The following is a 20,875-nucleotide window of genomic DNA, read 5'->3' as shown; positions in this document are numbered from 1 at the left end:
GATTACAAGTGACATCTCCTTGTCATCTTCAACTGGATCTGGTGCGATGGCATCTTTCCATCACAATGGTGGAAGAGCACCATCATTCCAGTGCTCAGACCCTGTAAAAACCCACTTGATGTGGATGGCTATCGGCCCATCAGCGTCACCAATGTTCTTTGTAAGCTGTTAGAATTTATGGTAAGTTGGCAGTTGTATTTAGTCCTGGAGTCACATGGCCTACTGGCTCCATACCAAGGCAGTTTCAACCAGGGTCGCTGTACCATTAATAACCTAGTTTCCCTCGAGTCTGCCATCTGAACAGCCTTTTCCATACACCAACACCTGGTTGCTGTCTTTTTTGTTTTACGAAAAGCTTATGGCATGACCTGAAAACATCATATCCTTGCCACATTATATGAGTGGGGCCTCCGCGGCCTGCTCCCGATTTTTATCCAGAATTTCCTATTGTGTTGTATTTTCTATGTCCAAGTTGGTGCCTCCCATAGTTCCCCCGCCCCCCCCCCCCCCCCCCTCCCAATATTAAGGAGACTGGAGTCCCACAGGGCTCTGTATTGAGTATCTGTATCTCTGTTTTTAGTGGCCATTAATGGTGTAGCAGCAGCTGTCGGGCTGTCAGTCTCACCTTCTCTCTATGCAGACAACCTCTGGATTTCGTACTGCTCCTCCAGTACTGGTGTTGCCGAGCGGCACCTACAGGTAGCCATCCACAAGACACAGTCATGGGCTCTAGCCCACGGCTTCCAGTTTTCAGCTGTGAAGTCATGTGTTGTGCAGTTCTGCACCATCATACCATTCATCTGGAACCAGAAGTTTACCTTAATGACGATCCACTCACTGTAGTGGAGACTTATCGATTCCGAGGACTGGTTTTTGATGCCTAATTGATGTGGCTTCCTCATCTTCATCAGCTGAAGTGGAAGTGCTGGCAGCACTTCAATGCCCTCCACTGCCTGAGCAACACCAAAGGGTGCAGAACACTCTACGCTGCTGCGGCTCTGCAGAGCCCTTGTTTAATCCCGCTTTGACTATGGGAGTCTGGTTTATGATTTGGCGGCGCCCTCAGCATTGTGTTTACTCCACCCAGTGCACCACTGTGGCATTCGACTGGCAACAGGAGCTTTTAGGATGAGTCTGGTGACCAATGTCCAGCTGGAGGCCAGAGTCCCTCCGTTGAAGATTAGTCGTGCACAACTGCTCGCCAGTTACTTTGCACACATTCATAGTTCTCCTGAGCATCCGAATTACCACCTCCTCTTCCCATCCACGACAGTTCATCTCCTGCATCGGAGACCCAGGTCAGGGCTTATGATTGCAGTTTGTGTCCAATCTCTTCTGTCTGAAGTGGAGTCCTTGGCCTTACCACCTATACTAGAGGTCCATTCAAGTACACCTCCATTGTGTACACCTAGGCCGAACCTTCGCCTGGACCTTTCCCATGGTCCTAAGGACTCAATTAACCCCACGGCTCTCTGCTGTTATTTTCCCTCAATTCTTGACATGTGCCGGGACCATGAAGTGGTTTACACTGACAGATCAATGGCTGATGGTTACGCTGGCTTCGCGTATCTTCATGGAGGACATATTGAACAGCACTCCTTGCCAGATGGCTGCAGTGTTTTCATTGCAAAGCTGGCGGTCATTTTTCGTGCTCTTGAGCGCATCCACTCATTTCATTCCCTGGCGAGTCGTTTCTTCTCTGTACTGCCTTGAGCAGCCTACAAGTTATCGACCATTGTTACCCCCACCATCCTTTGGTAAGAATCATCCAGGAGTCCATCATTCCATGGTGTTTGTGTGGACCACAGGCCACATCGGAATCCCAGGAAATGGACTTGGTGACAGGCTGGCCGAACAGGCTACACGGAAACCTCTTCTGGAGATTGGCATCCCTGTAACTGACCTGCGATCATTATTACACCACAAGGTTTTTCAGCTTTGGGAGATGGAATGGCATAATCTCAGTATGTACAACAAACTGTTTGCCCTTATGGACACTTTGAATGTGTGGAAGACCTCCATATTGGCCTCTCACAGGGACTCTGTGGTTCTCTACCAGCTCCACATTGGCCACACGTGGCTAATACATGGCTACCTCCTCCGTCGCGATGACCCACCTCGGTGTCACTATGGCTCACATATGACTGTCGTCAAAATCTTGTTGGACTGCCCACTTTCAGCTGCTCTGTGGCGGATTTTAGTCTTCCCAGTACCCTACCTTCAGTGTTGGGCAACAATGCCTCAACTGCAGATTTCATTTTACATTTTATTTGTGTGTGTTTGGGGGGGGGGGGGGGGGGTTCATCATACCATCTAAGGGTGGGCATTTAGCCTTCTCTCTGAGGTCACCACCGTCCATCCATTTTAACTCCGTCACACTTCCTTTGCATTTATTTGTCTTGATGGTTGTCTTTTTCCCTACATGTGTTCACATTTTAATGTGTTGCAGAGTGGCTGGCTCATCCTCTTCTATTATTGTGGTCAGCCAGCCCAGACCATATGCTCTATGATTTTAACACCTTCTTCTGCTTTTCCTTGTGGTGTATGTTTTCCCCATTTTTTGTTCATTCCATTTGTTTTCATTTTAAGTGTGGTGTTGGGTGTTTTTGTACTTTGAGCCTTGCTTGTGTCAGCAAAGAGATTGATGACCCTGATGTGGAGAATGGAAGTGCTTGCCACATGAAAACATGACAAGCTACCTGTAGTCATTAACACACAAGTGATCCAGAAAATTCATGCACACCAAATGTAAAGAATAAATAAAAATGAAAACCCACTGATGATGGCACAGTGGTGCCGAAACATGTTTGGGTACTGAGAAAAACTGTGTTTTGCATAACTGGCAGACCTCACATCCAACAATTAATTATACTTCCTGAAGATATGCAGCTCTACAATATGGCTTAATGGTAATGCCATCCTCCTTAGTAAAATAGTACAATATTTGCATCACCAAGCAGTTACTACGCAACGGAATGATACCATCAGGAAAACAAAATTGTTGTAAGGTGGGCTGAATAATGGAATGATGGATGCCTTATTACTATAGAGAGTGGAGCTCAGTGGCAAGTACCAGACTACAGATCAAGTTTTAATCTATGGCTACTTCTAGAATTTTTATCTGACACTTTTCACTTCTGGCAATTTTTATTGAAGTAATAGATGTGAAGTTGAACTGTGATTTTGAACTGTTGGTCTCGCCTATGACTAGCTGGGAAGTTAATTCGAAAGTTGGAGGAACGCCTACCATCCCTAATAGGACTATGTTTAGAAAGCACTGTGGTGTTCAAATGAATCTTCAGTTTGACAACAGCATTACTCTTTTGTAAGTTGAACTTGAAAAGATAGTGAAAGGGATGAAATTAGATATAGGAATTAGTTATGTGCAGTGGCAAGAAGAAAATAGGATTTCTGTTCAGGTGAGTACAGGATTATCAACACAAAATCCAATAGGAGTAGTACTGGATTAGTAGTTCTAGCAGACAAGAAAATAGGAATGTATGTAAACTCATATGTAAAGCATAGTGAGTGGATTATAAATGCCATGACCCACACATTAATGTGAGTAAATATTCTTACTAATTTCATAAGTGAAGCAGAGATTAAGAAATTATTCATTATGTTAATGGAGATGAAAATTTAATCGTGATAGGGTCTTTAATTCATGACTAGGAAAAAGAAAACAAGGAAAAATAGTTGGAGATTGACTGAGGGAAAGGAATAAAAAGGGAAACTGTTTGGTAGAATTTCACACAGAGCACAATTTCAAACACTTTGTTTAAGAGTCATGTAAGAAGTTGATGTATGTGGAAGATACTTGGGGATGCTAGAGGGTTTTATCTAGAGTATGTAATGGTAAGACAGCAATTTATAAACCAGATTTAAATTACAAAACATATCCAGGAATGGATGTGGACTCTGAACATAATTTGTTAGTTATAAAATGCAGATTGAAGCTCAAGAAATTGGAGAAAGATGGGCAAACTAATATAAGTTGAAATGAACACAAATAGTTGAGAGTTTCAGTTAGAGCATTAGGTAACAAATGAGGGGCAGAATGAAAGGGGAAGTACAATAGAAAATAAATGTGTCATTCTGGAATAAGAAGTAGTGAAAACAGCAAACAAACAAGTGGTTAAATAGACTAGGTCCACTATAAATACTTGTACTCCCCATAATCCATGAAAAAAATATATATATATATATATATATATATATATATATATATATATATATATATATATATGCGGTAAATTGAATACTGACATCTAAAAAAATATATTTACAGAAGGTGTAAAATAAGTTTTTTTTTGATATGTTTTGAGAATGGAGAAGTATCTGTATGAAGATCAAGAGTTCAGATGACAAGCCAATTCTAAGCAAAGAGGGGTAAGTTGAAAGGTGTAAGGAATACATGAAAGGGCTTTATACAGAAAGAAATTCAAAACAATATTATTGGAAGGCAAGATGAAGTAGGTGAAGCTTAGATGGGAGTATTCAATATGCTGGAAGAATTTGACAAAGTTCAGGGGACTTTAGATGAAATAAGGCACCTGGAATAGATGATATTGCCTCTGAATTATTAAGCTTCTTTTGAGAATCAATGATGGGAAAACTATTCCATATAGTGTGTGGGACATGTAAGACAAGCAGATTACTCTCAGACTTCAAGTTGAGTACATTCATTCCAGTACCAAAGAAGGCAAGTGGTGATAGGTGCGGCTGTTAGCAGTTAGTTGCAAAATACCAACAAGAATGGAATAGCTGGTAAAAGCTGATGTAGCCGAAGCGCAGTTTGGATTCTGGAGAAATGGAAAATGTGAGGCATTTCTAACCCTAAGACTTATCCTAAGAGATCAGCAGAGAAAACTCAAACCTTAATTTACACATTTTGAGGATTTAGACAAAGCTTTTGACATTGTTGAATGAAAAATAGTCTTTGAAATTTCGAAACCATCAGGGAGTGTAAGTTAGTCTACAATTTGTATTGAAACCAGTCTACAGTTGTAGGTACTGAAATACATGCAATGGTGGCTGTAGTTGAGAAGGTTTGTAGGCTGTCCTCCTTTTTATTCAGTCAATACATAAAAACAAGCAGCAAAGGATACCAAGGAGAAATTTGACAAGAGAATTAAAGTTCTGGGAGGAGAAATAATAACTTTGATGTTTGCTAATGACACTGCAGTTCCTGTCACAGACAGCAATGGAGTAGAAGATTAGTTGACTGAAATTAACAGTGTCTTGGAAAGAGGTTGTAGGAGGAACATGAACGGAAATAAAACAAAAGTGATGGAAGGCAGCAGATTCAGTCAGGTAATGTGAATGGAATTAAATTAGGAAATGAAGCACAGATAGTAGCAGACAAGTTTTCCTATTTGAGTTACAAAAAATATAATGGCAGAAGCAAAGAGGATGTAAACTGCAGACTGTCATTAGCGGTAAACACAAATTCAAAATGAAGTGCCACAGAAGAATTTGGAAGGGTAGCTAGGTAAATCAAATAATTTGTGAAGAAGTACTGCATTGAATTGTGGAGAAAAGAAACTTGTTGCACAATATGAATAATTTAGTTATGGCAGAAAGTGTGAGAAGTAAATTTATAGAGGAATGCCAAAGATTGGCTACAATTAACAGGTTAAACTGGGTGTAGGTTTTAGTAGTTATGCAGAGACAAATAGATTTATTTGGGGAGTTGCAGCAATCCAGTCTTCTAACTGAAAATGTAACAATGACAAAAAATACACACTTTTGCACAGACACTCAGATACATACACCTGTAGTTGCATTGACATTAACTGTTAATGAGCAGTTCTTCAGGTTAATGGGAGTGGGAGGAGGTGAAAGATGTGGTTCAGCTTAAAGGAGCTAAAATGTGTGATGCAGTTAGGGAATGTGGAGGTAGTGGGAGGCATAATAGAGGGAGAGCCAAGGGGCTCTCAGTGGAGTAACAAAATATGAACAGAAAAGGTTTTAATCACAAGGGGTGAGGGAACGATAGTACAAAGTTTGTGAGTAGTGGAATCTAAGAGAAATGAGAGGGGACTAGCTAAGTTTAAGCCAGTGTGATTACAAGAATGGAAGACAGTTTCCACCCATGTAATTTAGAGGATCTGGTCCTTGCACTAAGAAGAAAGAACTCTTAAAAGTGAATGTTCCTGGTGGAAATAATTAAAATGGAATGGGTGCTGAAGCCACTATTGAAGACATTGGTAATGGTAAGTGCAGAATGTGTTTAGCTACTGGGTGGTTGAGTTAGTGGTTAAATACAATTTCATAGCAACCATTCATCTATATAGATAACTGGTTAATTGAAGGAGTCAGCTGAAGAAATTGTTAACCTACAAGGGTATATCTTGAGATATTGCATGGTATATGTTTGATTAAATTCAAAGACAAGAACATAAAGGCTGTAAGACAAAACAATTCATACAAAAGACAGTTCTTTCTAACAATACATGTGAAATTACTTGTTATCAGCATGCAGTACACTGAATATGCAACAGATAGGGTGATCAGTCAAATCCCTACTCAACTGAGGGTTAGCACTTTCTTCTGCCAAATCCTTTAACTGTCATTCCCAGATATAATGCTGCACTACTGATATATAATTTAATTGCTTTCACAAGTTTCCCCACCTTTTATACACAGGAGATGCCTGTGACTGGACCGTTGTAGATGGTGACAGGTTGCTGTATAGGATAAGTAGAGCACCTGGAACATCCGTATGGAATGACCATCTTTCTGTCACTCCTTATTCCAGCACACCATTTGAAATTGGAATGGAACAGGAAAAGTGGAAGTGGTACCTGAAGTAGACTCTGCCATACTTCATATCGTGACTTACATAGTATAGCTTGTACAGTGCTAGCTTTTGTGGATGTAATATTGTGTTTTTATAACTTTACCTAAATGTCTTGTGAGGGAATCTGGTCTTAACTTCTGAAACTTGCAAGCTACCAAACGAGACTGTTTGTTCAGAAGTCTACAGGGTGTTGCAAAAAGGTACAGCCAAACTTTCAGGAAACATTCCTCACACACAAAGAAAGAAAATAAGTTATGTGGACATGTGTCCGGAAACGCTTATTTTCCATGTTAGAGCTCATTTTATTACTTCTCTTCAAATCACATTAATCATGGAATGAAAGCACACAGCAACAGAACGTACCAGCATGACTTCAAACACTTTGTTACAGGAAATGTTCAAAATATCCTCCGTTAGTGAGGATACATGCATCCACCGTTCTTCGCATGGAATCCCCGATGCGCTGATGCAGCCCTGGAGAATGGCTTACTGTATCACAGCCGTCCACAATACAAGCACGAAGAGTCTCTGCATTTGGTACCGGGGTTGCATAGACAAGAGCTTTCAAATGCCCCCATAAAAGAAAGTCAAGAAGGTTGAGGTCAGGAGAGTGTGGAGGCCATGGAATTGGTCCGCCTCTACCAATCCATCAGTCACTGAATCTGTTGTTGAGAAGTGTATGAACACTTCGACTGAAATGTGCAGGAGCTCCATCGTGCATGAACGACATGTTGTGTCGTACTTGTAAAGGTACATGTTCTAGCAGCACAGGTAGAGTACCCCTATGAAATCATGATAACGTGCTCCATTGAGCGAAGGTGGAAGAACATGGGGCCCAATCAAGACATCACCAACAATGCCTGCCCAAATGTTCACAAAAAAATCTGTGTTGATGACGTGATTGCACAATTGCGTGCGAATTCTCGTCAGCCCACACATGTTGATTGTGAAAATTTACAATTTTATCACGTTGGAATCAAGCCTCATACGTAAAGAGAACATTTGTACTGAAATGAGGATTGACACATTGTTGGATGAACCATTCACAGAAGTGTACCCATGGAGGCCAATCAGCTGCTGATAGTGCCTGCACATGCTGTACATGGTATGGAAACAACTCGTTCTCCCATAGGACTCTCCATACAGTGACTTGGGCAACGTTACCTTGTACAGCAGCAACTTCTCTGACGCTGACATTAGGGTTATCATCAACTGCACGAAGAATTGCCTCATCCATTGCAGGTGTCCTCGTCATTCTAGGTCTTCTCCAGTCGCGAGTCATAGGCTGGAATGTTCCGTACTCCCTAAGACGCCGATCAATTGCTTCGAACGTATTCCTGTCGGGACATCTTCGTTCTGGAAATCTGTCTTGATACAAACATACTGCGCCACTGCTATTGCCCCGTGCTAATCCATACATCAAATGGGCATCTACCAATTCCGCATTTGTAAAAATTGCACTGACTGCAAAACCACGTTCATGAAGAACACTAACCTGTTGATGCTACATACTGATATGCTTGATGCTAGTACTGTAGAGCAATGAGTCGCATGTCAACACAAGCACCAAAGTCAACATTACCTTCCTTCAATTGGGCCAACTGGCGATGAATCAAGGAAGTACAGTACATATGGACGAAACTAAAATGAACTCTAACATGGAAATTAAGCGTTTCCAGACACATGTCCACATAACATCTTTTCTTTATTTGTGTGTGAGAAATGTTTCCTGAAAGTTCTGCCGTACCTTTTTGTAACACCCTGTATAATGTATGCAGTGAAAAAATGAAATGTCGTGTGATGAGGGCCTCCCGTCGGGTAGACCGTTCGCCTGGTGCAAGTCTTTCGATTTGACACCACTTCGGCGACTTGCACGTCGATGGGGATGAAATGATGATAATTAGGACAACACAACACCCAGTCCCTGAGTGGAGAAAATCACCGACCCAGCCGGGAATCGAACCCGGGCCCTTTGGATTGACAGTCTGTCGCGCTGACCACTCAGCTACCGGGGCGGACATGTATGCAGTTAGCAACCTAGTGTTGACTAGGTTTCTAGTGAATATGTTTTCAACATTGCTTTCATTTCATTGTATGTAAGACACTAGCCCTTAGCTTAGTGTCTGCCTGTTTAAGGGAAAATATTGCGTGCTGCCAACCAGCGACAGTTCTTTGTCAGAAGCTTCTGTCCAGTAATGTTGTGTTTGCATTAATGTAAACAACATGGCTCTTGTACTAGCCATAGCACGTAATAATTATTTCAGTTATGCATTACTAGTTTCTTGGGCATTGAGGCCACTCTGAGCAATATATACAGGGCTGCACCGGTTTCTTGCTCCTGTCACATAAAAAACGTAACTTCCTCTCTCGAACCAGTCACTGCCTTAACAAAACAGAAATTTCTATAAATAATTGTTGTGTTAAATCAATCATGCAATAAGATAGTGTTTATTATTATTTACCTCTTCACTTTACTACAGTTATTCCATTTCAATTTGTATTAAAACTTTGCTTGTTTTTACAAAGTATGAGCAGTGTGTCTCTTAATGCGTTATATTTGTATGATTGTGTTCTTGAAGGACTGCATTAGCAAATTGGATTTATCCATAAACCATGTTTTATTTTATTATAGATTCTTGTGCACACTGATTTTTCAATTACTTGTGTACATTTGGGTGTGTACCAGAATTTGGCAGTTTATTATATCCAAAACAGTGACATGTAAGTATGCAAAAGTTTTGAACAATATCACATGAGCTGGTTACTAAATTTAATGAACGAAGGATGTAGTAGTAAAATGACGTAGTGCAGCAGTGACAAAACATATGACTTAGATTTGGTGAGTACATGTTTAGATACAAGAATAAGGTGCTAACTTTGTGTGGTATTTCTGGCTCAACTGATGAAATGTGCTAGATGTCCTACACCCTTGAAGTATTCCATAAAAGTAATTCTTTTTTCAAACCACACCATTTGAACCAGGCTAACTAACATAACTTCCAGACGGGATGATTTACTTTGGAGGATAATTCCTCCAACATGGTTATTGGCCAGTTTGTTCCTCCATCCTTGAGAAACTGTACAGTCTCTGATGATCTCACCTCTGGTTATAGTTTGAAATGTGCTAAGAAAAAAGAGTAATCAAGAGAAGGGAGACAATTAAAACACTACAAATGAAAACTTGTATTTTTGTGTTCTTATGTGATTAATTATACCTTGAGAAATTATCAGTTATTCCCTTCCTCCCATAGCCTCATCATGTTTGCTGTGCTTTCCTGCACTTGTAGTCCTGTGCAAGTGTTGAGGTGCCATAGCTGTTAAGACACTAGGCTCAGTTTCAGGGATATGAGTGGGTTTTAATGCACACCTGACCATCCAAATTTATGTTTTACTTGTTTCTCTTAAGTCACCTACATGAATACTGGTATGGTTCCTTAATCAAGGTCACAGCTGATTTTAATTGCAGACTATGACCAAGCAAGCTAATGATCCATGCTGAACATGTGAGATGATCTAGTGATCCATCTCAAATTACCTCAGAGCGAAAGGGGGTACTGAAATCTTCTTCCTTCATTGATATCTTCCATCCATTTTCAGTAATCATTTCTTCTCTTTGTCATCTGAAAGGGCCTATAATTTTTTTTTCGTCTTCATTTGATGATAGCTTCATTTTACAGATCATTTCTCTGTATATAAAGGCTATTTATTAGGGTGGTTTGAAAGTTCTCCTAATCACCATGAGAGGTTAGCGCTAGCACAATGAGTTGTTCACATGATATTCATTGGACTGTTGCCTGTAAACATGTGCCACGCCAGTGCTCTTGGAAGAGAGCTGTAGCAGTGACATGGCTCTTTTGTTGTTCCCACGTAGTGATTTGCGAAGATGGAAAAAAATTGTGATTCAAGCAGTGATTAAGTACTTCATAAAGAAATGTATTTTTTTTATGTTTAGCATATGGCAATGCACATCATTTTAAGCTTCTTACAAATATTTAAGCAAAGATATACCTAAAAAACACAACAAAATGTGCCATATAAGAAGAGTATAACATACAGATAATGGGCTATACCATTAAATACAAGCATCAAGATTATGTATAAAGTCTATTGCATTATCTGTTGCTACCAGAAAACCACTGAACTTGCACTGTATACTCTTCTGTTGCACTCTTGGACGATGTGGTGGATGGTCTGTCTGTTGGCTCCACAGTCACAGTTGGGAGTTGGTGTTTTACCCAATTTGTAAAGAGTATCTGCACATCATCTGTGATTTGTGTGTGTTCTGTTAAGGGATGACCATATTTTACGCGGTACTTCATATCCAGGCAATCTCTCAGTGATGCAGGGGAGGGCTTGACAATGCTCAGGGCACACCTCTTGCCATTGATCCTTCCAGGTCTTTATCGCATTAAAGTTTATACTTTGCAATTCCTTGGCTGTTATCATTGTTGGATGTCTAGACCGAAGTTTGTTTCTTTCCAGGTCAGGCATGTTGCAGTGTATAGGGAATTGGGCATTGTCGATTATCTTCCTATATTCCTGGAGAAGAGCATTCCTCTGACATAGGTCCACAGGTGGTATGTCACTCAGAATTGGCAGCCAATGTGTTGGGGTTGATCTGACGGTTCCGCTGAAAGTTCGCATTGTGCTATTCAGCTGCACATTGATTTCTTTTGTGTAAAAATTGTTCATCCAGATAGGAGTGCAGTACCCCATGGTTAAGTAGACCAGTCTGAGTGCCAATGTGTGTAGTGTGTCAACCAAAGTGCCCCAAGTAGTGCCACACAGCTTTTGGAGAATATTATTCCTTGTCTTTAGTTTGGCTGCAGTATTTTCCAGATGTTGTTTATAAGTGAGCGCTGTGTCCAAAGTGACTCCAAGGTACTTGGATTCTCATTAGATCGGAGCCAATTTTCCTCGAGATGAATGTCAAGTTGTTTGCTTGCTAATTTATTATTGAGATGGAAACATGTAGTTTCGCTTTTTGTAGGGCTTGGTTGTAATCTCCATTTATCAAAAGTATTTAATTAATGTCTCCAAGTCAGGTGTCAATGTTGTTTCCATGGCCTCAAAGTTCTTGTGTTGTGTTGCCAAGACCCAATCATCTGTGTACCTAAACTTCTGGAAGATGTGGATGGCATATTGGCATTATACAAGCTGAACAGTTGTGGAACCAACATGGAGCCCTGCGGTAGGCCGTTGTTCGGGGTTACTTGGATGCTTATCTGTTCTCCTGTTACTACTTGGAATGTTCTGGCAGCAAGCATGGTATCTATAAGTCTGGTAGTTCTCAGGCAATGGATTGTTTGCATGAATTTGTACAATAGGACATATCTCCATACAGTGTCATAGGCAGCAGATATATCTATGAAAACAGCTGATGTTTTTAATTTCCTTTGGTACCCAGCCTCTATGTACATAATTAGTGACATAACCTGGTCTGTACAGCTGGCACATGGTGGAACCCAACTTGCTCTATGGGAACTGACTCCAGAGTTTTGGTGGCAATGCGGTTATAGAGAAGTCTTTCCAGGAGTTTAAAGACAGAGCTCAATAATATGACTAGGTGGTAGCTCTTTGGTTCATTACTCGGCTTCCCAGAGTAACGTGGTGTGTAAGGCTAGTTTGTGTTTGTAGTAGAATACTACACATGCACCCTGGATAGCGTCTAATTATAGACGTGAACTTAATAAACTAGCGCTAACTGGCAGCTAGGCAATCATACTATCTCCTGGCTATTTAATTGCACATCCTAATCAAAATTCATAAAGAAAGGTATGAAAGAAAAGGACATTTATGCCGATTTCCAGAATACACTGGGGGACTCTGCTCCTCCATATTCAAATGTTGCCAAGTGGACAAATGAATTTAAATTTGGTTGGGGGAGCTTGAATGTGCAGCGGTCGGCCAAGATGTCACTACTCCAGAAATCAGTGCAAAAGTGCACAAAATGGTTATGGAGGATCACTGATTGAAAGTGTGTGAAATTTCTCACATTTGCCAGATGTCACATTGTAACTGAAGAATTAGAAATGAAAAAATGACCTGCAAGATGGATGCCACGACTCTTGACTCTGGATCAAATACATGTGCCATTCCCATGACAAAATTACGCGAACTGAGGTTTGAATTGTTTCCACAGCCACCTTATTCACCTGATATGGCTCCATAAGACTTCCACCTCTTCCCAAAACTGAAAATGTTTTTTGATGGATGAAGATTCACTTCAAAAGAAGAATTATAGCCAAAGTTAACATCTATTTTGCAGATGTGGAGGAAACTCATTTTCAAGATGTGATCAAGGCACTGGAACATCATTGGACCAAGTGCATTAATCTACAATGCATTGAAAAAATTAAAAAAGTTTCAGTGATTTAAGTACTTTTTTTCTATTCTATTCCGAGAACCTTTCAAACCACCCTTGTACTGTGCGTGTTAGGTTATGTGATGCAATTCTTCACTATTGAAGAAAGATGCACCTATTATATGTATGCTGTATGAAAATTTTCTCTTGAAAGATGCACATGTTATTATTGGTGATTTATTTGGATATAAATATGCAACCAGTCACTTTTTTGGACTTTTGCTGTAATTTATTATTCTGTTAACTAATTTTTGAGCCACTGCATGCTCATCATCAGATGGAGGTGAACAGGAACACTATATTGTAGACCAAGTGTAGCTAGGTACTGTGGTGATGGTGAGTGCACTGCATCATAAATCCATTCCCATAATGTACATTATCAGGTAATAGACAAAAATATACACAGTATTTAGCTGCTCTTGGTTTTACACTTATTCGCAGAAGATAAACACTGGATGTAATGTGAAGAAATGTAAAACCAGCTGCAGCTAAACACTGTGTATATTTGTGTGTTTTACCAGATAATATATATTATGAGAACAGATTTGCTACAAATATTACAATGCAGTGCAGTCACCATCACCACAACATCTTGTTACACTTGGTCCCCAATATAATGCCCCAGTAACGCGTCCATCTGATGATGAGCATGCCATGGCTCAAAACTAGAAAATGGTACAATAGATCATACCAAAAATCCAAAAACAGCAACTGGTGGCATATTTATATCCATATATTGATATCACATGTTCTTATATTGGACAGCATGGGGAAGATGCATTTTTTCACACTGAACAATGCATAAAATAATTCAAAAATTTCTTTATGTTCATGGGTTGTATCTAGTCAACAGTTTGTCAAATATGCAGACCATTTATTATTTAGAATTACAATTTCTTTTTAATTAGTAAAGCATGTGATAGTTCAGTAATGTCACTAATTTGTTTAAAATTGTTCAATAAGTTGAACAAATATTAAAGGGACTTTTTTCTGCTGGTAATCATTAGTGTAGCTGAACTATAATTTCCATTTTTTTTACACCAGGCAAGCATTAATTATTTTGTATGTGGTGACCATATTGATTTATCAGTGTTCCATAATAAGTGCAGTTAAAATTATTTTTGTCTTGTAACAAATAGTTAGACCATATTATGATATTTGTGTATTTTTCTCTTTGCAGACCTGTCCTGATAGTATGGCACAGACAGCTCTCACCAAAGAAGAAATTTTTAAATGGACCCCTTTACGATTTGCTGAAGAGACAAATGCTTGGGATTGGATTGAGAAGCAGTTGGAAAATGGAATTTCTCTAAGAGATTTGGAAGTGACCAGAGATAAGCTGAAGAATAGAGAAGCAGCAGTTGGGATTCTAACGACAATTTGCAAGGCAGGTTATTCGTGCCTTTTGAGATATGCTCTCAGTGAAGTGCCATCTCTGGCCAACATTTGCCTTGAACTGGATCAGACTAGACCACTGCATATGGCAATAAGACACCATCGTCATAGTATTGTGCGGTGTCTTATTAATACTAATGCGGATATAAATATTTGTGATCTCTCACAGAGAACACCGCTACATGAAGCTGTAAAAAGCAATTGTACACAAGCAGTGAGGATGCTACTGAATTCTGGAGCTGACAAGGAAATGAAAGATGTGGGAGGAAAGACAGCAATACAAAGAGCAGCTGAGCTTAAACATACTGCTGTAGTCAAGTTACTTTGTGATGCTGGGGCTGACATAAATGTCAGTCAAAATTTGGAAGAGAGGCCTTTATACATAGCAGCACAAATGGGAGATGCAGAGACAGTGCGCCTTCTTTTGGTTTCTGGAGCTAGCGTGTATGATGACAGAAATCAGTCTGCATTGCATTTTGCAGCGGTAACTGGCTGTTATATTGCAGCACAGACATTAATAGAAGCAGGTATTGATGTCGATATCAGAGATGCAGATCAGATGACACCACTGCATCGTGCTGCTGAGCATGGGAACAGTGATATTTGTTCATACATGCTAGACGCTGGAGCCAATAGAGAAATTACAGACAAACATGGGAAAACCCCATTGCAGTATGCAGCTCAGAAGGGACAGACTGCTGTGGTGCAACTTTTGTGTAACCAATCTGTAGATTTCAGTGTTAGTGAGCAGTCAAGGAAGATACTGTTCCTTGCAGCAGAGAGTGGCAATCAGGAAACTGTGCAGTTACTGCTACATCAATTTTCTGATACCTTTGATGAACATAAATTTCATGTTCTACTTGCAGCAGCATGCAGGGGCAGTGATGTTGCAGTTCAAACTCTGGCAAAATCAGGAGTGCATGTGAATGCACCAAATTTGTTTGGAAGGACAGTTCTGCATGAAGCTGCTGGCAGTTGCAGTGCAGAAACTGTATGCACACTGCTTGATGCTGGGGCTGATGGAAATGCAATGACCAATGATGGTAGGACACCTGCACATTTTGCTGCTGCATCTAGCAAGGCAGACACCCTGAAATTACTAATAGCCCAAAATGTTGATATTAACATTACAGATATTTCTGGAGAGACACCACTTCATTGTGCAGCAAAATGTGGCAGTAAAGAGTGCATAAACCTTCTACTGGATGCTGGTGCTGATCCATTCGCAATTACCGACAGTGGTATGACAGCATTACACTTTGCAGCAGCATCTGGAAAATGTTGTGTTGTTGAGTTACTCTTACTGAGCAACATCAGCCCTAATGTTAGGGATAAGAAAGATCGAACTCCCTTACACTTTGCTGCAGCTTCAGGGTGTCTTGAAACAGTAAGAACACTTTTTGACAAAGGATGTAATGTTGAGTCTACTGATAAGGATGGTAGGACACCATTGCACTGTGCAGCACAACGAGGACATTCTGAAATAGTGGAGTTTCTTTGTAAGAAAGGCGCAGATGCCAATGGGGGAAAGCAGGATAAATGGACAGAAAAACCAATTTATTTAGCTGCAGAAAACAACAACATAAAGAGTGTTCGTGCTCTTTGTCAAGTGTACTCTCTTGGCTGTGATGAATATAAGCGAACTGTATTGCATAAAGCAGCCATGATTGGTCAAGATGTGGTAGTGCAGACGTTGGCAGCTGCAGGTGCTGCAGTCAATGCACAAGACAGTCATCTTAATACACCTCTTTTTCTGGCTGTTGCATGGTGCAGTAAGGACACTGTGAGTGCACTGCTACGAGCAGGGGCTGATGTAAATATGACATGTACAAATGGTTGGACAGCTTTACACTGTGCCGCATCTTTCCAGAAAACTCACCTTGTTCAGATGTTAATGGAATGGGGTGCTGGAATAAATGTACAGGATGACTATGGACAAACACCACTTCATTGTGCAACTGACAGTGACAGCCTGGAAACAGTAAGAATTTTGCTTGAATCTGGTGCCAGGAAGGATATCAAGGATTGTTGGGGGGAATCTCCATACGATATTGCTAAAGATAATACAAATTATGCATTGATGAGACTTTTAAAAGATTAAAAATGATACAGTCATAGTATTTCATTGACTTATTGTACAAAGACTGGCACTGAACTTAATCCCTTTTGTACAAATGCACTGATCTATTTTGTTTAACTGCTGTTAATCCTTCTGGGTGACAAGTGACATTGTATTTCTGTTATGTGGATTATTAATATAAAGGAAAAACAATTTGTGTTGTTATAAAATATGTCTTGATCGTTTGTGTATGTAATACACATGACACATCAAGAGCTTCTGTCACTTAGTGTTCAGCTAATTCAGTTTCATTGTTTATGTAACTGTAAAGTAACTATTGAGTTTAACATGTTAATCTCTCAATTGTTTGTTGTCCAGGTGGTTTAAATTACAAGTTACTAGGAGAATTATCTTCATTTTCTATGAATGCTTAAATTTTGTTTACACATTTTGTGTTGTAATTCAACATACATTTTTTTAAAAAAATTCAGTTACTCTATTTTTTATTCTATTCTTGTTGAGAATTTGCATAAAAGAATCAATTGAAATTATATTAAAGCTTTATTTTGTATTTGCCATTTTAGTTCTATCTCACTTCACTACTGCATGATGTTAATATGTGATAATTATGTTCATAAATTACAAGCAGTGAAGATAAAGTTGAGAAAGACTATAAATGCTGGAAGTTATGAGCTAGGGTAATGATTCTCAGATATGGATTTATAAAATCTTATTATTATTAACAGAGATCATAAAATAATGACAGTGAATTGAAATGGAACACATGTTGCCAACATGCTCTGTAGTCAAAAGATTCAGGGTACAGGATAGCATTGTAAGCATCCATGGTAATGAAGAATAGAGCATACCAAAGAGAAAAATGATAACTTATAGTGAAGAACTGTATTTTCACTAATTTGGATGGGGAGCAATGAGTCATATATACTGGATAAAAGATAATACAAAAATCTGCTAGATTTATGGTAACTGAAGTGGGAAAGGGAGGAGGAGTCAGAAATATGCAAAGAAGCTGTGAAATAAGTGTCATAAATCTTAGCAGTGTACAGCAGGATTCAAAATAGGATTTTGTAGAAAACATATACAAATCTAGTAAAACCAAATGCAATGAGAAGAATACATTGAAGGCTTATGAAAAGGCAAAAAATCGTTGTCCAAAGTGACAAGGAAAGAGACAGGCAGTGATCTGGAAAACTGATACTATTCAGATTATACAGAGCATAGAATTGCTACGAACAACAAAGTAGTTAAAGATACCTTCAGTATCTTCTGTGTCTATTTTCTGTGGAAAATATAGAATCAAACAATTATTCAGCATATTTTTTAGTTTCTTTGGGTAGCATGAGAAATGCATTTTCTTCATCATGGACAGAAAACATTATTGTGCAATCAAAAAAGCTACTCACACTTAATGCCAAATCATTTGAGCTTTTGTAGCTATCAAATCAAAAGTTACTTAAAGAAACATTTTTTTTTTTTTGTCTAAAAATCTAGACCTTGTGGACAACTGTTAATTTTCAATAATTTTAATGTCACTATTGCGTAAACTGTTGACTAGTGTAACAAATGTTGATCACCTGTACTTTAAGAAATATAATAACACCAAAGAATCTGTGTTGCAGGTGTAACTAAAATAATTAACCAGTTATAGCTCCTTACCATTTGCTGTATCTCTCAAAAACTGTATATCTGTCCTTAAAAAACCAATTTTAATTTTAAATAAAATGAGAGGCATGTTACAGAAATAGGCTACATTAATGATACTTTCCACCTAGAGGACACTTCAAGCCTAGTGAGAGACACATCCACCTAGAGGACACTTCAAACCTAGGGAGAGACACATTCTATCTGAAATTACCCAGAAATCAAACCTTATATGCTGTGCTTAAAGTTTAAAAATGTAATGTGATGATACTAACCCCAGAAAATTAAGAAAGGTAGTCACTTACAGAAAACAAGGCAGTACCACAGCTTATCACTTAGTCTCCTATGAGAACAAAGCCAGAGAAAAATTAACATGCAAATGTAAGAAATTGCTCTAAAATTTGTCATAACATTTTCATTTTGGCAGAGAGATAGGTTAATGAAAAGTAAAAGAAACATACAACAAACATGTTATAAATGAAAGTAACATGGTAGTTTTTGAAAGTCTTTCTGCTTATGCTACCATATCAAAACAAAAATACTAAAACAAGAAAACCTATCAATTTGGCATATTTAGGTGATCTAGCTCTGGATGAAAAATCAGTCCATACTCTGGGGGTGACTGCAGAAGTACAGCCAAAAGATTACTTACTGGTGTTATAACTATTTTATATTACAATGCAGCAACACATACAGAAGGATTGTAATGAAATTAATACTGGTCTTGAAAGTCTACTTGATTATGACAGTCTGCTAAGTAAAAAAAAGAAAAGTGTAGAGGAGAGAATGAAGGTTTCTTTAATTATTTTATTTTAGGAGAGGTGGGCCACAAAACAGCAGAAAGTATATTGAGTATGAATTAAGGTTTATGGAAGTCTATATTTACCACAGCACTATAGGAGTCTCTTGTACTACACAGAAAAACTGGGAAGGAGGTCAGAAAAAAATAAGTATTTGGCTGTATAAATACAAGTCAAGAATGAGAGCATTCACCAAAATACAAAGTGGAAGGACCCTGTTAGTACGAGGGAGGGGGGGGGGGGGTCAAATATAAAAGGGAAATGGGATCTTTGTTCCTGAACAACAGTTGGTAGGACTGGCCCCACACTTCTGTGATGCTTAGACGGGACCCTTAGAAGTGAGGAGAGTGTGCTGTTAGATATTTCCCGCTGTTTTGTCAGTAATGCTTACAATGTCTGAGCAACAGGTGCATCCCTCCGTCGCGCAATGCATTATCATCAAATTTCTTGGTCATGAAGGATTACAACAGCTGAAATTTGCACAGTTCAGTGATAAAACATTATCAAGCACGCGTATGTTTGCCTGGCATAAAAAGTTCGAGGAAGGACAAGAATGTGTGGAAAATCAACAATATGATTGCCATCCTCGGACCAGCATTACAGACAAAAACATTCGTGCAGTTAAAGACATTACTGGCGACAATCGACCGGTGAGAATCGGAATCAGTTATGGGAGATGTCAAGCAATCATCACAAATGACCTACAGTTCCGTAAAGTGTGTTCCAGATGGGTCCCTAAACTTTCGACCGAAAATCTGAAGTTGAAACATTTGGAGGTGTGTCAGAGGGGTACAGCAAGGTTTACAGAATAAGGTGAGGCATTTTTGAGTTGGATCTTCACCTGTGATGACACATGGGTTTATCACTACACTGCAGAATCTAAACAAGCCAGTAAAGAGTAGTGGTGGAAAAGGGAGGCAGCGCCAGTGAAAGCCAAGACTTGACTGTCAGCTGGCAACGTTCTTTCAACAATTTCTCTTTTTCTTTTTTTCTTTCTTTCTTTCTTTTTTTTTGATCAACGAGGCATTCTGCTGATTGATTTTTTGCATGAGCGGTGCACAATCAATGCTGATTACTACTTTTGTTGAACAAGGCGAGAGTTGCATATCACCACAAAAGATGAGATCAATAGATTCGACAGGTCATCCTCCTCCACTACAATGTGTAACCCCATACTGCAGCTCTAACTGTCTCCAAGCTACAGGAAATGCACTGGACTACACTTGATCATCCTCCTTACAGCCTGGACTTATCATGGTGCGATTTCCATTTATTTGGACCACTTAAAGGAGCTCTAGGAGGGCAATGATTTGAAGACAATGAGAGTGTGGAAGATTTCATGTGCAACTGGATGGTGACACAACTCAGTTCTTTTTATGAGGAAGGCATCAAAAAGCTGCCCATACACTGGGACAAATGCATTTCCAAAGTAGGAGACTATGTGAAAAAATGAATTATAATTACATTGAGTTTTTCAATAAATGAATTCAAATAAAAAATAAAATTCCTTTTATATTTGATCCGCCCTCGTAGTTGACTTCCACATTGTATAATAAGTAAAAATAGAAAATTAAATGCAGACAAATAGAGGAGCTTGTATTAATGACATTGAAGATAAAAGTTGCAGTTATATGATTCAATGGAACAATTTATTAAGGAACAGGGTGAATAGTTGAAATCTGTCTTATTCCTACCTAGCTTGTCAGAGGAAGGCAAAGTTGTATCACCACCAACAGATTGTACCATGTAAAGCAATGTTGTGTTCAAACAGATACTGAAGCTGGACCAACCAG

At 39.2% G+C, this 20,875-nt stretch overlaps 1 protein-coding gene across 1 annotated transcript in view; it reads left to right on the top strand.

Annotated features, from left to right (window-relative positions):
• Positions 1–19,206, top strand: part of LOC126342183 (serine/threonine-protein phosphatase 6 regulatory ankyrin repeat subunit C-like) — a 32,422-nt gene extending 13,216 nt beyond the window's left edge. Inside the window, exon 2 of the mRNA XM_050001833.1 lies at positions 14,347–19,206. Within this exon, the coding sequence (XP_049857790.1) occupies positions 14,362–16,662 (2,301 nt within the window). The 5' untranslated portion in view covers positions 14,347–14,361 and the 3' untranslated portion in view covers positions 16,663–19,206. The remainder of the gene's footprint in view (positions 1–14,346) is intronic.
• The last annotated feature ends 1,669 nt before the right edge of the window (positions 19,207–20,875 follow it).

This window comes from Schistocerca gregaria, chromosome 1, assembly GCF_023897955.1.
Source record: "Schistocerca gregaria isolate iqSchGreg1 chromosome 1, iqSchGreg1.2, whole genome shotgun sequence".
NCBI lineage: Eukaryota > Metazoa > Arthropoda > Insecta > Orthoptera > Acrididae > Schistocerca > Schistocerca gregaria.
Note: the sequence above shows the minus strand (reverse complement) of the source record. Positions and strands in the feature narration are given on the sequence as shown.